The sequence below is a fragment of the Sarcophilus harrisii genome, chromosome 1 (assembly GCF_902635505.1).
Source record: "Sarcophilus harrisii chromosome 1, mSarHar1.11, whole genome shotgun sequence".
Taxonomy (NCBI): domain Eukaryota; kingdom Metazoa; phylum Chordata; class Mammalia; order Dasyuromorphia; family Dasyuridae; genus Sarcophilus; species Sarcophilus harrisii.
Genome location: NC_045426.1, coordinates 663,392,595 through 663,411,203, shown reverse-complemented (window position 1 = coordinate 663,411,203; position 18,609 = coordinate 663,392,595). Strand labels below are relative to the sequence as shown.

The following is an 18,609-nucleotide window of genomic DNA, read 5'->3' as shown; positions in this document are numbered from 1 at the left end:
CGGGCAGGCCAGTCTCGGCCTCAGCTACTTAGGATTCAGGGCACATTTGCCACTCAAAATTCCGCCCCTTTGAGGAATCTGACTTTAGTGGGAAGAATAAAAGGGCGTTTACCTCCTTCCCTGGCTTGGAAATTGGAATTCTCTTCCCCCCCCAAGGCTTTGCATGGTATCTCTTCCTCGACTTCTAGGTCAAGGTGAAGAGCAGAGACACAGATGGGGGGGAGAGGAGCTTACTTGAGGCCAAAGGCCCTTTGGGACCCTGAAGAATAGGGTGCCCTTGCCTAATATTGTCCCTTTCCAGCCCTGAAGGTTGGGATGTTCTCACCTGACACTGGGATCTTTTCAGCACTGGAAGATTAGGGTACCCTCACCCAACACTGACCCTCGTTAGCCCTGGAAGATTAGGGTAATCTCACATAACATTGACCCTCTTTTGTCCTGGAAGACTGGGTTCCCTCACCCAACACTACTCCTCTCCAGTCCTAAAAGGTTGGGGTACCCTCACCCAACACTGGCCATTTTTAGTCCTGGAAGGCTGGGATGCTCTCACCCAACACTGCCCCTCTCCAGCCCTGGAACACTGGGATGCTCTTCCCTGACGCTGCCCCTCTCCAGCCCTGGAACACTGGGGTGCTCTCCCCTCACACTGCCCCTCCAGCCCTGGAACACTGGGGTGCTCTCCCCTCACACTGTCCCTCTCTAGCCCTGGAAGATTGGGGTAGCCTCACATAACACTGACCCTCTTTAGTCCTGGAAGGCTGGGGTCCCTCATCCCTACATTTCCTCTCCCCAGCCCTGGAAAGAGCCTGGTCAATGATACAGGGGTTGGTAGAGAAACTCAAGCCTCAATGAGGATTAGTGGTCACAAGTTGCCTATCGAGGGGCTTCCTGTTCCAGAGAGTTGTCCCCTGGTCCCGGTCAGAGACGATGCAGAAATCTGCCTCAGCCTCCTAATCCCAAGCAGCAATTTCTCCTGACCACTTCTTGGAGAGAGGGGTTTCTGCTTGAGCACCTCCGGCAATGAGAAACTCACTACTTACTCAGCAGCCCATTTCCTCGATGGGCAAGTCTGATTAATGGAAGGAACCCACAGAACCTCAGAGTGAGGGCCCCTAAGCTAACACCTGCTGGGGCAAGAATCCCCCTGGAAATAGCCCTGACAACGAGAAGCCAGCGAGTCTCTTCTCAAGGACCATCAGTGACGGAGACCTCCCAACTCCAGTGCTCCTGGCTCTGCGCTCTAGGGCCAAGCAGCCTTCCAAACACTCCTGTCTTCCCAACACTTCTCTTCTCCATCCTAAACCTCCCCATTCCCATCACTGATCCTCTCAAGGCATCTCCTCCAGGTCCCTCACCATCCTCGGACACACGCCAGCTTGGCAATACCCATTTAAACTGTAGTCCTGATACCACACTACCAAGGAGACCTGCCCAGGGCATGACAGCAGGGGCAACAAGATAGTGGTCTTCACCTCCCGCGAGTCTGGATGCAATTCAATCCAAGCAGTCTATTTTCTATCCTTTTTTCTACTGCTTTTCTTACCCTTGTGGAGCAATAACTGTTGGAATGGCCTCTCTCCAACCTCCTCCCCTTACTCCATCTCTGTCCTCCGAAGCCAAACTCGGTCCCAGAATTAGAGAGTCAGAGGCCTCTCAGAAGCCAATGAACCGAAAGGAATGGCCACTGTGACACAGCAGACAAATCTGGAGACCTCCACAGAGCGGGGAGGGAGCCCATGCCAAATTAGGACAGGTCTAAATGTTAGGAACCTACCCACCTTCCTTCTGTTTTCCTTTCTTTCTCCCTCCCTGCCTCACCCCCTTTCACATTCATTCCTTCTAACCTTCCTTCTTCCCTTTTTCCTTCCATCTTCCTTTCTTCCATTTCCCTTTCTTCCTTCCCTCTTTCTTCCTTTCTTCCTTTTTCCTTCCATCTTTCTTTCTTTCCTTTTATTTCTTCCCTCCTTTCTTTCTTCCAGCTTGCTTCCTTCCTTCCTTCCTTCCTCTCTCCCTGCCTCCCTCCCTTTCATATTCATTCCTTCTAATCTTCATTCCTCCCTCTATCCTTCCATCTTCCTTCCTCCTTTCCGTTTTCCTTTCTTCTTTCCTTCCTCCTTTCTTTCTTCCAGTTTCCTTCCTTTCTTCCTCCATCCCTGCCTCTCTCCCTTTCATATTCATTCCTTCTAACCTTCCTTCCATCTTTCTTCCTTCTTTCCATTTTCGTTTCTTCATTTCATCTTCCTTCCATTTTCCTTTCTCCCTCCTTTCTTCCTTCCAGTTTCTTTCCTTCCCTGCTTCCCTCCCTTTCATATTCATTTCTTCTAACTTTCCTCCTTCCCTCTCTCCCATTCATATTCATTTTTTCTAACCTTCCTTCCATCTTTCTTCCTTCCTTCCATTTTCCTTTCTTCCATCTTCCTTCTTTTCTTCCATTTTCCTTCCTCCTTCCTTCCTTCTATTTTCCTTTCTTCCTTCCATTTTCCTTCTTTCCAACTTCCTTCCATCTTCCTTTCTTCTCTTCCTCTCACCTTCCTTTCCTCCCTCCTTCTTCTTTCCTTCCTTTTTTCTTCCTTCTTTTCTTTCCTTTTTCCACAGAAAAATTTCTCCTAGTTCTGCCCTCTGAGACCCAAAAGAACAAACCTGATTCCCCTTTTTGGTGAATCAGGCAATTTTGGTGGCACAGTAGACAAAAACTCTAGGCCTGGAATCAAGAAGACCTGAATTCTAATTCTGCCATACATACTAATTCTGTCCCAATTGTGTGACCTTGGGCAAGTCACTTAACTGCTGCTTGCCCTCAGTCTGCTCATCTGTAAAATGAGGAAGATAGCAACTATCTCCTGATTAGATTTGGGTTGTTGTAAGGATAAAATGAGATAATGTGTAAAGTGCTTAGCACAGTGCACTTAATAGATGCTTATTTCCTTCCTTCTCTACATGATCACCTTTCTGCTACTTGGGGCAATTGCAACTCTCATATGCTCAAGGCCATACATCCCCAGTTCCTTCAACAAATCTTGGCAAGAAATGATCTCTAATCTTCTCCCTCCTGTTTGTACCTTAGCTTCTCAATAGCAATGTGATTTAAGAGAGAAAGAGAAGACCCTGTTTCCATCTTATTCTAAATTCATAGAATCCGTGTCCACAGTGAGGGAGGGGACAGTTCTGCTGTCCCTTCTTGGACCGGTCAGACTACAGCACGCAGACAAATGGAGGGACACCAGGGTGGTGAAGGCATTGGAGACCAACCACAGGAGGGTCAATAAAAGAACTGAGGAAAAAGAAAAGATTTAATGGGGTTTTGTCTTTACATACTTGTCACATGGAAGGGGAACTGTGTTTGTTTTGATGGGCCCCAGAGAATAGAATAAAGAATCAATGAGGGAAACTTACAGGGGGAAGGAAGGGGAGAATGAGTTTTGACTCACTAGAAGTTAAAACTTCTAAATAATGAGATTTCTTGCACGATAGAATGAATTGCCTTGAGAGGTAGTAAGCTACCTGTCACCAAAATTTGTGGAATTATAAGAATTGTAGATAAAAGATAACTGTGGAGATAGCTTAAGAACTAGGAGGACGCTCAGAAACCCATTTTACTCTTAACCCTTTCATTTGACAGCTAAGGAAACTGAGGTCCAGGCAGCTTAAATAGCTTGGCCAAAGTCACACAGGTAGTGTCAAAGGAGATTCGCACCCAAGCCTTCAGTGCTCTTTCCACTGTACTAGAGATGATTTTTACTGCTTCTGGGTCATTTAGTCTAATCCCTTCATTTTTACAGAAGGAGTAATTCAGGCCTAAAGAAGTCTGAGGGCTTATCCTCTGATAAATTGGGAATTGTCTATTGGGGAAAAGGGGGTTGTTCTTTACCCGAAGCGGAAGGGGTTAAAAGGGAATCTTTGGAGGTCCCTTCCTGCTTTGCCAGTTTTTGATTTTTGGATCCCAAGAGGTTAACAGCACAGTGCCTAGCATATAGTAAGTGTTTAATAAAAGCACATCAACTCATTGATCCAAAAGCCAAAGTCACATCTTGGTCGTAGCCTAGAATTTCTTTACCAGGCAGCAAAGGACCCAATTTGTGCCATGAGGCCCCGCCCCTACTCCTCTGTCTGCCTGCTTCTACAATCTCTATTCCCCTGGGTAGGAAGAACAATGAGGCAGAAGAAGGATGGGATTTGGGATCAAATCCTCCCTCTGTTTCATGTGATACTGACCTTTCTGGGACTCAGTTTCCCTATTTGTAAAATGAGGAAATTGGATCCCTGTGGTTCGTTCCAGTTTGGAAAGCTCGGCTCTTCTAAACCCTGCACCCCACCCCCTGTCACTAAGACTGTGTATCCCTTCTCCTTGGCAAGAATAGCTCTGGGTATACAGACCATGCTCTAGGGAGACTTGGAGATCCCCACCCACCCTGGGGCTCCCGCAGTTTCAAATTAAACTTTATTGGGAGCGATTTTCCTGCTTCCATTTTATTTTATTTTATTTTAATTCAGGGAAGAAAAAAAGGTGTTTAAATTAAGTTCCCTTAATATCAGAAAAATTACATTTTTCATTCCAAGACAGGAGTTTCATAAAGATAATTATTGTAATTATTCGTCTTATCTCTCGTGACGAATATTATTTTTATTACAAGCTTTTATCTTTATCTCCCCGGTGAAAGGTGGGGGGAAGGGAAGAATCATAAAAAGGGGGGCAGGGAGCTTTGGGAAAAGGGGGGTCCCTGCAGTGTCCCCCCCTCAGACCTTCAGCGAGAGGGCACCAGTGGAGGAAGGGCAAGGAGAGACAAAGTTCCCGGTGGCAAGGCCTCCCAAGGTGGCAGGGCCAAGTGTCGCATTTTCTACGCATACGCTCACACACACGGGCTGGCGCGTTATCCGCCAAGTATGTCGACCATATAAGGTATGAGGGTGGGGGAACGTGGGGGTATAGAGAGGAAGAGGTCCCTGGAATGCCCTCCCTCCGGTCTTAGGGCCACAGGCAAGCCTCCCAAGGTGACATCGGGGTCAAGAATCCCACAAAAAATCATAATCACATTTCGATTATGGGTAGATGGATAGATACAAGGCGAGCCCGTGCTCCAACATGTCCAGGATAGGGACGTGTGCGCTGGACTGTGAGGGGTTAATTCCAGGCCGTAAAGTGCACCTCCCGCAGGGACCGAGCCCTGCCTGTGACAGTCTCTGCTCCCGGGCCCCCCCACTCCCATGTCCTATATTCCGTGGTTCCTCCCAGCTCCGACACTGTGAGAAACACACACAGCTCCTCAAACTGGCTTTTAGCATCAGCCGGGGGGAAACCAGACTGAATCAGCACCGGGGAATCTTCGCACCCACCCTGAACTCTGCCCTGAACAGTGATGATGTCAACCTGCCAATCAAACCCCCAACATTTGTTAAACACACCTACTATGCGCCCAAAGTGCCGCATTCTCTCAGACGCTTCCGAGCCAGCGGGCCGTGCCCTGCTGGAGAACTTGGGGCGTCATCCCTCCTGCTGAGTTATCGTTCCCCGGCCTCAGTGGGATCCCCCTACTGTGCTTCCAGGGGATCACTCCCGGCACGGCGCCTCTCAGCTCGGGCTAGAGGGGCCTTTCAAGGGGACTGAAAGCACAGGATGTCAGAAAGGCTGCAGAAAACAGGGCTGGAAACAGACCTGTGAGAAACATACTCTGTGCACTTTGTATCCATAAGAAAGGCAGTTAGCCCACCTAGCCTCAGTTTCCTCATCTGTAAAATGGGTATAATAATTCCTGTTGTACCTTCCTCATGGGGTAGCTTTTTAGTTTCAAATGAGATCTTTATATACATATATACACACACACATATACATATCTATACTCATACATACATGTATGTATTTATATATATATATATATACATATACACAGATACGCATATATACACACATTCATATACAAGTATATAAAATATATCTAAGTATATATGTGTGTATATCTACATATATATATATATATATACACACACACATAAAGTACCTGTGATTTTGAGTAAGCTACTATACTTCTGTGGGCCTCAGTTTTCTCATCTGTAAAATGGATATAATACTGCTTGTTGCTCTTACCTCATGGGGTAGCTTTTTAGTTTCAAATGAGATATATATAGACATATATGTATGTATGTATGTGTGTTTATATAAACATATATACATACATGTTCATATATAAGTGTGTGTATGTGTGTGTGTGTATATATATATATATATATGCTTGTGACTGAATAAACTACAACACTTCTGTGGGTCTCAGTTTCCTCATCTGTAAAATGGATATAATAATGCTTGTTGCTCTTACCTTATGGGGTAGCTTTTTAGTTTCAAATTATGTATGTGCATATATGTATTGTGTGTATTTATATATACATACATAAATATACACATACATATCTAAACATATGTATTGTGTGTATATATATATACACACACAAACATATAAAATGCTTGTGATTTGGGGTAAGCTATTATACTTCTGGGGGCCTCGGTTTCCTCATCTGTAAAATGGATCTAATAATACTCATCATAGCTATTTGCTCATCAGTCAGAGGAGGGAGGGCAGAGTAGACGGCACCGAGGGTTCCTCGCCATTCTAGGTCTAAAACCTGCAAAGACTCATCCCCGGTGACCGAGCTTTGTGCTTTACGCCCTTCCAGCCGCCCCAGAAGGGACCCCACACTCACAGATGTAATAGTAGTCATGTCCCGGCCGGAACTCAAAGCCCAAGGAGAAGGGTGTGAAGAGCTGGAACTTCTCAGAGAACTTGAGGGGCCCGTTGGGCGCCGTGGGCCGGTTACACTCCCAGCGCTTGAAGCCTTTTTGCCGGTTGCAGGAAGCGTGGCCCTCATCGTTGACCATGTACAAGATGTACTCCTCCATGAGCACGGACGGGGGCAGCGGCTTCTCATAATGGGGGCAGTAGATGTCCAGGTAGTCATTGATGCTGACTTCTACTGTGTAATCGCCGTGATGAAACCTGGCGGGAGAGGAGGGAGCATGGTCAGGGATGGGGCTCGGGGCTCAGGGCTCAGCGACCACCCCAAGGCTCCCCGTGGCTGCGGAATCCCGTCCAACCCCCTGGGATCCCGCGGCCAGGAGAGGGAAGCAGATGAGGACTGGGTCCTGTAAAAGAAAGGTGAATATCCACCCTGACAGCAACAGTCGCTTGTTCTCGGTCACATCCGATTCTCCGTGACCCCGTTTGGAGGTTTCTCGGCAGATACTGGAGTGTCTGCCATTTCCTTCTCCAGCTCATCTGACAGACAAGAAAATTGAGGAAAACAGGATTAAGGGCCTTGCCCAGGGTCACCTGTCACCTGGGGTGCAGCAGCCGCCCCCATGTGAGATGCTTTAGGTTTCTCCCCTCTCTGATCCACCAGGATTGGTCTTGGGGAACTGGATCGGGAACAAATGTCTCATCCCTGTGAAAGCCGGCGAGCTGAAAACCTGGGGCCAGATGTTTGGGGATGCTCAAGCCAAATGCTCAAGGAGCCCAAGGCCCAGATGTTCAAGGGCTCTTAAGCCAAACATTTGAGCCCCCTTCTGTCCAGATGTCTGAGGCACCACAAAGCCAGCTGTTAATCTGACCGTTTGTTAATCAAACATGGTTCTGCTCTCGAGTCCTAGGGAGAATCGGGTGTCAGCAAGGGAGGAGGCTGCCTCGGTGGGATAAGCTGGGCGGGCCGGCACTCACACCCGTCTGACTGGATCACATTCCTGGGCGATACACCATGGGGAAAGGGTGATGGGGAAAGCCTGGGGGAAAGTGCACTTTCTCAGGACAAACCCTGAAGCTGGAAGCTAAAAGAAGCCCACCCCAGATACTTCCTGTGGGTGGGATACTGGGCGAGTCACTGACCTCAGTTTCCTCATCTGCAAAATGGGAGTAAAAAGAAGTAGCCATCTTCCAGAGTTGTTGTGAGGCACTAATGAGATAATATATGCAAACTGCTTTGCAAAACTTAAAAATATTACATAAATGCTGGATTTATTATTATTATTATTAAGGTCAGAGGTAGAGTTCAGGCATTGCAGGTCTGGGATTCCAAACTCAATTTCTGGCATTTCCAAATGGTTTTTCAGGAATGGGAGACCGAAAATTGGTCTTGAAGGCAGGAAAATCTGAGTTCAAATACTGCCAGTCACCTGCTAGCTGTATGACCCCTTGGAAAAGTCAATGAATCTGTGTCAGACTCAGTTTCTTCATTTGTAAAATGAAGAAAGTGGCTTTGAAGGTACTTTTTAGCTCTCCACCTATAATCCTGTGTGTAAGAATATGTATACACATAAATACACTAATCTAATTCAAAAGAAAGAGTCAAGATGCCCTGGGACATGGGGATGGACCCGTGGGAGTGTCTTTTTTCCCTTTAGCCCAACTATAAACTGCAGAAGAGCCAACAGGATGATATATGGCCATAGGATGCTTTGAAAACCTTAACACGCCACATAAATGCTAGCAATTGTTTTTGTTGTTGTTATAATAATAAAAAGTTTTATTACTAGTATTAGAGGAAGATCATCGAACACCAAAGCTGAAAGAAGGAATTATCACACCTGGAACACAGAGGGTGGCCCCACCTGCAGGTGTAGTCATGGGGGTGAGGAGTTTCTATCTCCCTCCCAAGTCCCAAGAGTTCAGCGCTCATCACTACCAGAAATACAGGGAAAGTTAGATCTGGAAGTGCACGAGTAAAATTTAACAACCAAGTTTCTCTCCCACCCCCCAAAAACCGCACATGACACTCTTTTAAGTTTAAAGGAAAATATTAACTTTCTCAAGTCTAAACAATCAACTAAATAATAAATCAAGCTCTGATTTTATGCCATTTGCTGATTTCTGAGATGAAAATGTCCACATTGCAATTTTAACAATAGTCCAGTATGTCCCCGAGCAGATCCCAGGAGATGGGGACAAGATCCTGAGTCAGACGGCCAGACGGATTGCACAACGTGCCAGTGGGAAAGCTGGCGCCCTGGTACAAAGCCACATTCTTCCAATACTACTTACGACTTGGTTGAATATTTCAATAACACCTACTTTTTTGTTGTTGTTTTATCAATTTTTTAATTTTGTAAATCATGTTTATATTAAATTACAGTAACACAGTAATTCCCCCAAAGATATGACCAATAACCATAATTGTTTACCCATAATAATTTAAAATAATAAAATCATGCCTCCAAACCTATATAAATGGACATAAATTTGCCGTGTATATTGATTATCACTAATCTTCTGTTAGGTCTCAATTTGCTCACCTCTAAAATGAAAAAATTGAACGAAGTGGTTTTCAAATTCTAACATTGTGAGTCCTATATTTCAGCTTTGCTATTATATTCCAAAATCCCTTCCAGTCCAAACACCCTGGGTTCCATCTTCTAAGGTTCCTTCCAACATTCTCTGTTCTGTTATAAGGTGACCCATAATTTGTTTTTCTTCTCTCCTCTATAACCTCCATCAATATCTCCAGACCCTAATTCTCTCGAGAGGACCTTCTACCTTTGCCTCCAACTGCCAACCAAACGTCCCAAACCAGACTCACTTTCTGCACCAATCCCAGCTCAGGCCCTTCTTCTCCGCAGGATTTGGAAAGTCGGTCACTTCACTCTCGGGAATTCCGCTTCCTCAGCTGAAAATGCGGGGGTTGGGAGAGATGGTCTCTGAGCTCCCTCTCGGCTCCAAGTCTAAGATCTATAAACCTGTCCCCTCCAAATTTCCATGTATGGTTCAAGGAACCACCATCCTCCTTATTCTCCCTAGTCATGCTCTTATTCAGCCAACCACAAAGAACCAAAGAATGATCTAGGATGAAGGGAATTGAGCACATAAAACAGAGAGTATCAGTGCTAAAAGGAGCCTTAGAACGTAGAACAAAATGTCAAAGTAAGATTTTATAATCAGAATGTGAGAATTAGATCTTAGAACCTGGGATGTCAGAGATGGGGGGGGGGGCTTAGAACCCAGGAGGTCAGAGCTGGGGGGCTCTTAGAACACAGGATGTCAGAACTGGGGGGGGCCCTTAGGACACAGCTAACTTTCCAAACTTATTCCATACTACTACTCTTCTGCCGCTCTGTTCTAGCCTTCCCACAGGAAAATCCCCTTCTAAACTCTTCACCTTTGTCTAGGGATCTCTCACTGTCTTCAAAGTTCAGCTCAGGTGCCTTATAACGAGCTCTCTAGATTCCTTCGAGTCCCTCCCCCCTGCACCCCAAGAAATTGCTTGATACTTATTGCTGGGTACGCTATTTTCCTTGATAGAGGGCATACTTCCTGAGGGAAAAGACTGTTTCATTTTTGTTTCCTGTATCCCAGCGCCTAGCCCAGAGCCTGGTCCCCATAAGCGTTTAGAAGGACAGTCGGTGTGAGCGGCTGGAAAAGGAAGTCTTCTGGAGAGCCAGCAAGGCCTTCTCCAGAACAAAGCCCGGCGGGCTAGCCTCATTTACTCGTGTGACAGACAGGGTTATCGGCCTGAAGATCAGAGGATCTGCCTCTAGATATTTTTACCCGGATTTCAGCAAAACGTTTGACAAAGTCCCACACAGTCTGCTTGTGGAGATAAGGACATAGGGAGGTGCATTTAAAACTGGTGGAGCAGTGGATCTGAGACCCCCAGAAGAAAACTTCCTGGGAAAGAATATGTAGAGAACACAGATGGGGGAGGGGAGGTCATAAAAAAGAAAGTTCCATTCCAAGGTTGGCCCCTACCCTTCGGTGTGACATTGGGCAAGTGACCTCCTTTCTTGGGCTTGTTCACATTGTGGTGAACTGAAATGGATGGACTGAGGGAGCTCTAAAATATCTCCTAGATCTAACTTTATTCCATGTTCTAATGGACCTCTCAGCTCTGACTTCCTGGGTTCTAAGGACTCTCCCAGCTCTGACATTCCATGTTCTAAGAGCCTTCCCAGCCCTAACCTCCTGGGTTCTAAGGGCCGTCCCAGCCCTGACATCCCGGGTTCTAAGGGTCCCCCCGGCTATAACCTCCTGGGTTCTAAGGGTCCTCCCAGCTCTGACCTCCTGGGTTCTAAGGGTCCTCCCGGCTCTGACCTCCTGGGTTCTAAGGGTCCCCCCGGCTCTGACCTCCTGGGTTCTAAGGGTCCTCCCGGCTCTGACCTCCTGGGTTCTAAGGGTCCTCCCGGCTCTGACCTCCTGGGTTCTAAGGGCCCTCCCGGCTCTGACCTCCTGGGTTCTAAGGGTCCTCCCGGCTCTGACCTCCTGGGTTCTAAGGGTCCTCCCGGCTCTGACCTCCTGGGTTCTAAGGGTCCTCCCGGCTCTGACCTCCTGGGTTCTAAGGGTCCTCCCGGCTCTGACCTCCTGGGTTCTAAGGGTCCTCCCGGCTCTGACCTCCTGGGTTCTAAGGGTCCTCCCGGCTCTGACCTCCTGGGTTCTAAGGGTCCTCCCGGCTCTGACCTCCTGGGTTCTAAGGGTCCTCCCGGCTCTGACCTCCTGGGTTCTAAAGGGTCCTCCCGGCTCTGACCTCCTGGGTTCTAAGGGTCCTCCCGGCTCTGACCTCCTGGGTTCTAAGGGTCCTCCCGGCTCTGACCTCCTAGGTTCTAAGGGCCTCCCAACTCTGACATCCTGGGTTCTAAGGGCCCTCCCAACTCTGACTCCACGTTCTAAGGGCCCTCCCAGCTCTGACTCCACGTTCTAAGGGCCCTTTCAGTTTTTCTATTCTATATTCTCAGCTCCTAATTCTGACCCCTTTTCCCAAGTTCCTACAACTCTGACATTCTCAATTCTCAAGACTCCCTCTTAGCTTTGACTTAGGTTCTCCGCTCTCAGAGCTACCTGGAGCTCCAAGAAAGAGAGGGCCTCCCAGATTTCCGGGCCTAAGTGAGGAAGCCCAAGACCCAGGAGGGTATGTACATTTGGCTCTGGGGGAAATCTCTAATGGGGCCTTTGGGACAGCCTCAGGCACAGGTCCCCTTAATTATTTCTTTTCTCTCAAGCAGGGCACTTTCATAAATCATTCAGGCCTCCTTTTGATCTGGGCTAATGAGGTTTCTCGAGCTAGGGTTTCAATAGGTGTGAAGATAGCTCATCAGCTAATTAAAAAAATAAAGCGGAGGCTGGGGGAGGGGAGGGGGAGAAAGAGATAAAACAGGTGTCTGAAATGGAAGGTGTTGGGGACATAAACAAAGGGTAAGGGGATCCCCTCCTGCTCTCACACCTCCGGGAGTCTCTAGCTGAATTATTCATGAGAGCCCGGGAGGAAGCCAGCCGTCAGTCCCATTGTAGAGATGAGGAAACTGGGTCCAGTGGTGACTGAGGGCTCCGCCAGCTGGCGGACTGAGAACCGGAACACCGGGAGCTGGAAGGGATCAGAAGCGATCGAATATCGCCTCCTTCCCTGGGCAGAATGGCCTCTGTGGTCATGCCTTCATGGGGACCGTGCAGATTCACGGATTTGGAGGCTTTGAGCCCAAATCCGGGATTTTACAGATGAGGAAACGGGCTCAGAGAAGCATGACAATTTGCTCAGTTCACACAGCGAGGAAGGGGCTGAGGTGGTCTCTGAATCCGGTTCTCCCCGACTCCGAGTCTAAGTACCGTGCCCTAATTCAACTCAGCAAGTACTTAAACTGCAACCCTGGACATGCAAGGCACCACAATTGGTTCTGGGATACAAAAACGCTAGCGCTCGAATCACGGGACTTGAATTCGAATCCTACTGCTGAGGTCTACCATTTGTGTGATCCTCAGCAAACCTCTATCTGAACGGCCTCAGTTTTCTTACCTGTAAAATAAAAGGGTTGGACTTGGGTGCAAATCCAGCTGACACGTGCTTGTCGTGGGACCCTTAACAACCTCTCTCTGCCTCAGTTTCCTCATTTGTAAAATAAGAATAATAATAGTACCCACCTTCCAAGGTTCCTATGAAATGAGATATTTATAAAGTACTTTGTTGATAATAAAGCTCTATGACAATGCTAGTTATTTTTATCACTATCATCACCCATGTATGCAAAAATCACACAGTCCTTTCCACGAGTTTACAATCTAGTAGGGATGGGGGAAGAGACACAGGAAAGAACCCTAAATAATGGGATATAAGTGGGGGGATGGGTGCAGGAAGACTAAGGAGGGGGAGGGGAGGGGTCCTGGAGGAGGACATGGCACCTGAGCTGGGCCTGGAAGGAAGAGGAGGGTTTCTGCTACAGGAGACAAGGGTGGGGGCTGGGCCAATGAACGCAGGTGGGCAGATAAATCCCAGGAAGGAGGGATTTTAGCTAGATATGAAACTGAGTCACCAATTCAGAGCTGAAGGGTCCCAATAGTTCTAGTCCAGACCCCTCTTTTTTTGCAGATGAGGAAACTGAGACCAAAGCAATAGAAACAATTTGTCCGAGGTCACGGTCCTAAGTAGAAGCTGAGGAGCCCAGTGATTAGAGCACTGGATATGACATCAGGAAGACCTGAATTCAAAGCCAGCCTAACTTAGGAGCCAAGTGACTGGGCAAGTCATCTGGCTTGTGCCTGATTCAGTTTCTTCATCTGTAAGATAGGGGAAGTAACAGCATCTGCCTCACCAGGTAGTTATGAGAATCAAATAAAATGACAGGAGCAAAAGATGTATGTGTGTATGGATGTATGTATGGATATGTGCTCACACACATACACACATATAAAAAACCATACACACATTCTCTCCCAGCTCTGACCTCCTGGGTCCTAAGGGCTCCCCCCAGCTCTGACCTCCTGGGTTCTAAGGGCCCCTCCCGGCTCTGAAAGCCAGCCCACATGCATGAAGAGCTTACTAAGTACCCACATTCTATCTTATAAGTCCTCCCCAGCTCTGACATCTATATTTAAAGGTCCCTCTCTTGCGATCCTGTTACAGATAATAACAGCTTTCATTTCTCCGGGGCCTGAAAGAACAGAAAGGACTCTCCTCCCAACAGTTCTGGGAGGGAGGTGGTAGGAAGATGCCCATCACCATTTCACAAATAAGACAAGGGAGGTGGGGGCCCTGTTCGGGGGCCCTGCCTGTCAGCGTGGCGGCAAGTGCTGAATCTCCGAGTGGGAAGGGCAGAGATCCCCTAATCTGAGCAATACCACCGGAGGCAGTCACTTACTCCCACCCAGGTGGTCTATCAGGGTTAGCTTCTTTCCTTAAAGACTTGGGGGGGGGGAGGACTCATTCTCTCCCAGGCCACATCCCTGACTGAGCAAGCTCCACATGGCCTCTGGGAGGTCTCCTCCTGACCCCTTCGCCTACCACTCCCTGCTCTGCCCTCTGAGAAGCTGGCAGCTGGAATCAAGCTCCATACTCCATGTGCCAGCCTGGAGTCGTGGGCCCCGTGACGGCCGAGGGCTGAAGGACGGAGCCAGGGATGCATTCTGGGTCTGTGGCAGCGGCAGACCCAAGCCCAGGGCTCCCACGGCCTCCACACGCAGGATCCCTGGGAGGCGAGGCCGGAGATAACTGGGCCAAAGCCATAGGAAGCAGCCGGCTGGGAAAGCCAGCCCTGCCAGACTGCTCTCCAGCCCGGTTCAGCTCTCAGCCCCTCCCCGCTCCCCCCTGCCAGGCTGGGATACTCTTCCTGGTATTGAAGGACTCTCCTTTCTAGAGTCACTTTAAATGATAATAATAATAAAAAAAAAATTGCTTTTTCAAACTTTCCGGTGGGTGATATTAATGCCATCAGCTATCTCCTGCTGACACAATGGGGTTACGGCGGGCTGGGGGAGACGGGAAACGGCACACGCAGACACTTTCAAAGCTGGCTAGCCCTGGCCAAGCATTGTGGGTAATGCTATGCAAATCAGTGTGCAGAAATGCTACTTGGCCCATGCTGGCAGCCTCCTTCCCTAGCTCAAGGAGCTCTGGTTTCTGCCCTGGGAGAAGGGGAAGCCAATGAACCCGGGGCTCCACAGCTACCCTGGGAACTGTCCCACTCTCAGTATCAATAAGAGCTACCAGTCCTGGTTCAAATCCTGACTGCTACTTTCAACCTCTACCACTTTTATTTATTTGTTTGGCTGTTTGTTTTTTTGCTGAGGCTGTTTTTTTGCTGAGGCAATTGGGATTAAGTGACTTGCCCAGGGTCACACAGCTAGGAAGTGTTAAGTATCTGAGGCCAGATTTGAACTCAGGTCCCTCTGACTTCAGGGCTGGTGCTCTATCCACTGCGCCACCAGCTGCCCCTATCTCTACCACTTTTGATACTTCCTCTCCTTTGAGCCTCAGTTTCCCTAAAAGAGTGGGTGACTTCTAAGGCACCTTCCAGATCCAAATCCCCTGCTCTACTATGGAATTTGGGAAGCCTATAAAACTATTTATTTTATTTATTTATTAGCTATGTAACTTTGGGAAAATCAATTTCTCTGGGATTCAAGTTTCCTCATTTATTAAAATCAGGAAATTAAACAAGACTACTTCAAAGGTCCCTTCCAGGTCTAAGATCCTGGGACCCAGGCAGAACATAGAAAAGGATCACAGAGCCCCAGAGTCAATTCCCACCACTGGGCCTTTGGCCAAAGGGCCCACGTTTTCAGGATGCTCTCAGATGGAGTCTTCTGAATTAGTGAGGATGATCACAGTGATGTCCCCTTCACACCGTCTGAGCTGGAAGACCCATTCAGCAAGCACCTCGACTAACCCATCCCCAAGCTGGGAACCAAGAGGATGTCTAGGCTGTGGGTGAACATCTCCACTGACAGAGAACTCCCTACTTTCCAGAGCCGCCCACTTCTGGGAGCCGTGACTCCCAGAAAACCACTTCTTAATTTAAAATCTGCCTTTCTGCGGCTTTACCTCTTTGCTCCCTGCCCTCTGGGATGGGCAGAATAAAGCTGATCTTCTTGCCACGTGGCCAGTCTTCAGCTACTTCAGAAAAGGGACTGTGTCCCCTCTGAATCCTTTCCTCTCCTTGTTTCTTTGATGGACCTTGGTCTGCAGGATCTCCAGGCCCTTCCCAAACTGTTCAACCTGCTCTGAGCTTTTCAGCCGGTCGATACCTTTCCTAAAATACAGTAGCCAAATACAGTAAGCAGGTGTGGTCTGACCAGGACGAGGAACAGAGGGATTGTCACCTTCTTCATCCTGGACTCCAAGGACCAGGCCGGTCTCCCTGTTCCATCCTCCTCCAAGCTGAGACTCCTCATCTCAAAGGCTCAGGGCCTCTACCTCCATACCTATCCCTTGTTTTCTTCCCAAGATCATTAACTCCTCCCTGACGCCCACTATCCCCTTCCACCCATCTGTCCTAACCTACCTTGTCTGCCCTTCAAGGTCAGCTCAGGTACTGCATCTCCTTGGAATCCTTCCCTCACCAGCCTCATCCTCCAGCCACCAATCATTTCCCCTTTTATTCTGATCCCAAAGCAGAGCATTCAATATTTATTTGTTTTTTAGGTCTATATCCACGCTCCCATTAGAGACCTCCCAGTGTAGAAATCCCTTCCATTAATGAAAACCAGCAGTTGATCAACACTTAAGTCGAGAGTTTTTCAAGGAAACTATGAAACTGTAAAAGGAAAAAGAAAATGAGCAGTAGGATGAGGGAACTCGAGGTTAAATCCCATCATTGACACTTCTGAGCCGTGTGGCTCTGAGCAAATTATTTAATTTCCTAAGACCTCAGTTTCCTCACCAGTAAAATGAAGAATCTTTGGTCACAGAGCCCAAAGGTACCAGAGAGAGGGCTTGAATCAATTCCTCCTGACTCTGAGACCAGTCCCTCTAACCACTAGGATACACAGCCTGATTTTTAATTACACTAATGACACAGTTTCCATTTCTGTAGACACTTGGAAATTTAATCAAGTCACTTCAACAAGCATTTGTCAAGTCTTTACTATGTGTCAGGCTCTGCGCTAAGCACTGGGGTTACAATATAAGCAAAAAGAATAGGTCTCTGCCCAGACTTTCTAATAGGGGAAAGACACCATATAAAAGGAAGCTGAAAATATCCGGGGAGGGCAGGTGGACTTCTGGAGAAAGGCGTCTGAAGAGGTAGGAAGGAAGGGGTGACTACAAAGAGCTTTCCTTAAAGTGGAAGGAATCCACTGTTCACTGGAAGGGGCACAGAGGCAGGGGATCTTCCAAGGTGGGAAGATGCTGGGCAATGTCAGAATTAATGCTCCTTTTCATAGATGAGGGAATTGAGGCTCAGAGGTGGGAAGGGGTTCACTGATGATCACATTTTGGCATCCCTTTATTAGGGAAAAGGAGGCTGAGTCTTTACGCAGGATACTGATTAGTCCAAAATCATACAGATTAGTGTCAGAGCTGGTTCATCACTTTAAAATCAGCTTCTTCTGCTGGATCCTCCAAGAGACATCCCCTAAACCTTATTGTGGGAAGAGGCCAGGTGAAGGACACCGTGATCATTGGAATCAAGAAATGTCAGAGCTTGGAAGGTCCTTATAACATGGAAGGGCAAAGTGAGAGGGTTCTTAGAACCTGGGATGTCAGGACTGGGAGGGCCCTTAGAACCAGGATGTCAGAGCTGGGAGGGCCCTTAGAACCCAGGAGGTCAGAGCTGGGAGTGAGACACATGTTGAAGAACTGAAGATAAAGCCATACCAGACCTGATTAAAGGACCTTTAAGGCAGAAGAAGCCAAGCCTGGGGCAGAGAGGGAAGGGTCAAGCCATGGACCCTCTTCATGCAGGTGAAGGGCTGTCACTTCAAAGAGGCCTATTCTGTCTGGTCCCACAGGCAGAAAGTTACAGACAGATGTGGGGATGAAGCACCAGCCGCAATGACTCTAATAACATTTCATACGTCCCAGGCTCATCAGCCCCACGAGGCAGGGAGCTCCTGGAGGGCCAGGACTATGTCTCATCTCAGAAAAAGCTCCGGCCTTGCCAACGCGGGGATTTGTTTTGCTTGATTATAAATGTCAGTAATAGGGATTTTGCTTTTCTTGCTTTCTAAGGGGCAGAGGAGAAAGTGGGAAAGAATATGGACCTAATAACAAAACCAATTTGAATTTAAAAAATAAAATAAAGCTCCAGACTTGGAAGCAGCAGAGACATGAGGTCTAACCCAAACGTTGGTCCCTATTAGCTGTATGACCACAGCTCAGTGTTTTTATCTATAAAATGGGTAATAAAATCAGTAGCACCTGCTTGGCAGGGCTGAGATGAGGCTGACATATATCTGTTCATGTTACTCTTAAAGCAGTTACAGAGGTGCTTGAGAATGATTTGCTGAATTGAGTGGAAGTGAAGGATTACGACTGATATTAGGTACAGTGATCTGGATATCCGAAATTACTATGTATTGATGTTCTGGATTCCAAAGCCCCTTCTGATTCAGACATGCTAGGTTCAGTTCTAAGGCCCCTTCAAACCCTGATGCTCTAGGTTGTATGTTCTAGATAAGGTCCCTTCCAACTCAGACATTCTAGGTTCTATATCCTAAGGTATTTTCTATGTTGAACATTGTGTTTTAAGGTCCATCTAACTCTGATACTCTAGGTTCTATGTTCTAGATAAGGTCCCTTCCAACTTAGACTTCCTAGGCTCTATGTCCTAAGATACCGTCCATCTTGAAAGCTTTTAAGTTCTGTTCTAAGGTCCCTTCTAACCCTGATGCTCTAAACTCTGTTCTAAGGTCCCTTCTAACCCTGATGCTCTAAACTCTG

General features: G+C 47.6%; 1 protein-coding gene across 1 annotated transcript in view; it reads right to left on the bottom strand.

Annotated features, from left to right (window-relative positions):
• Positions 1-18,609, bottom strand: part of EFNA2 (ephrin A2) — an 86,986-nt gene that overhangs the window by 5,988 nt on the left and 62,389 nt on the right. The window contains exon 2 of the mRNA XM_012542252.3: positions 6,691-6,983. Coding sequence (XP_012397706.1) covers positions 6,691-6,983 — 293 coding nt within the window. The remainder of the gene's footprint in view (positions 1-6,690; positions 6,984-18,609) is intronic.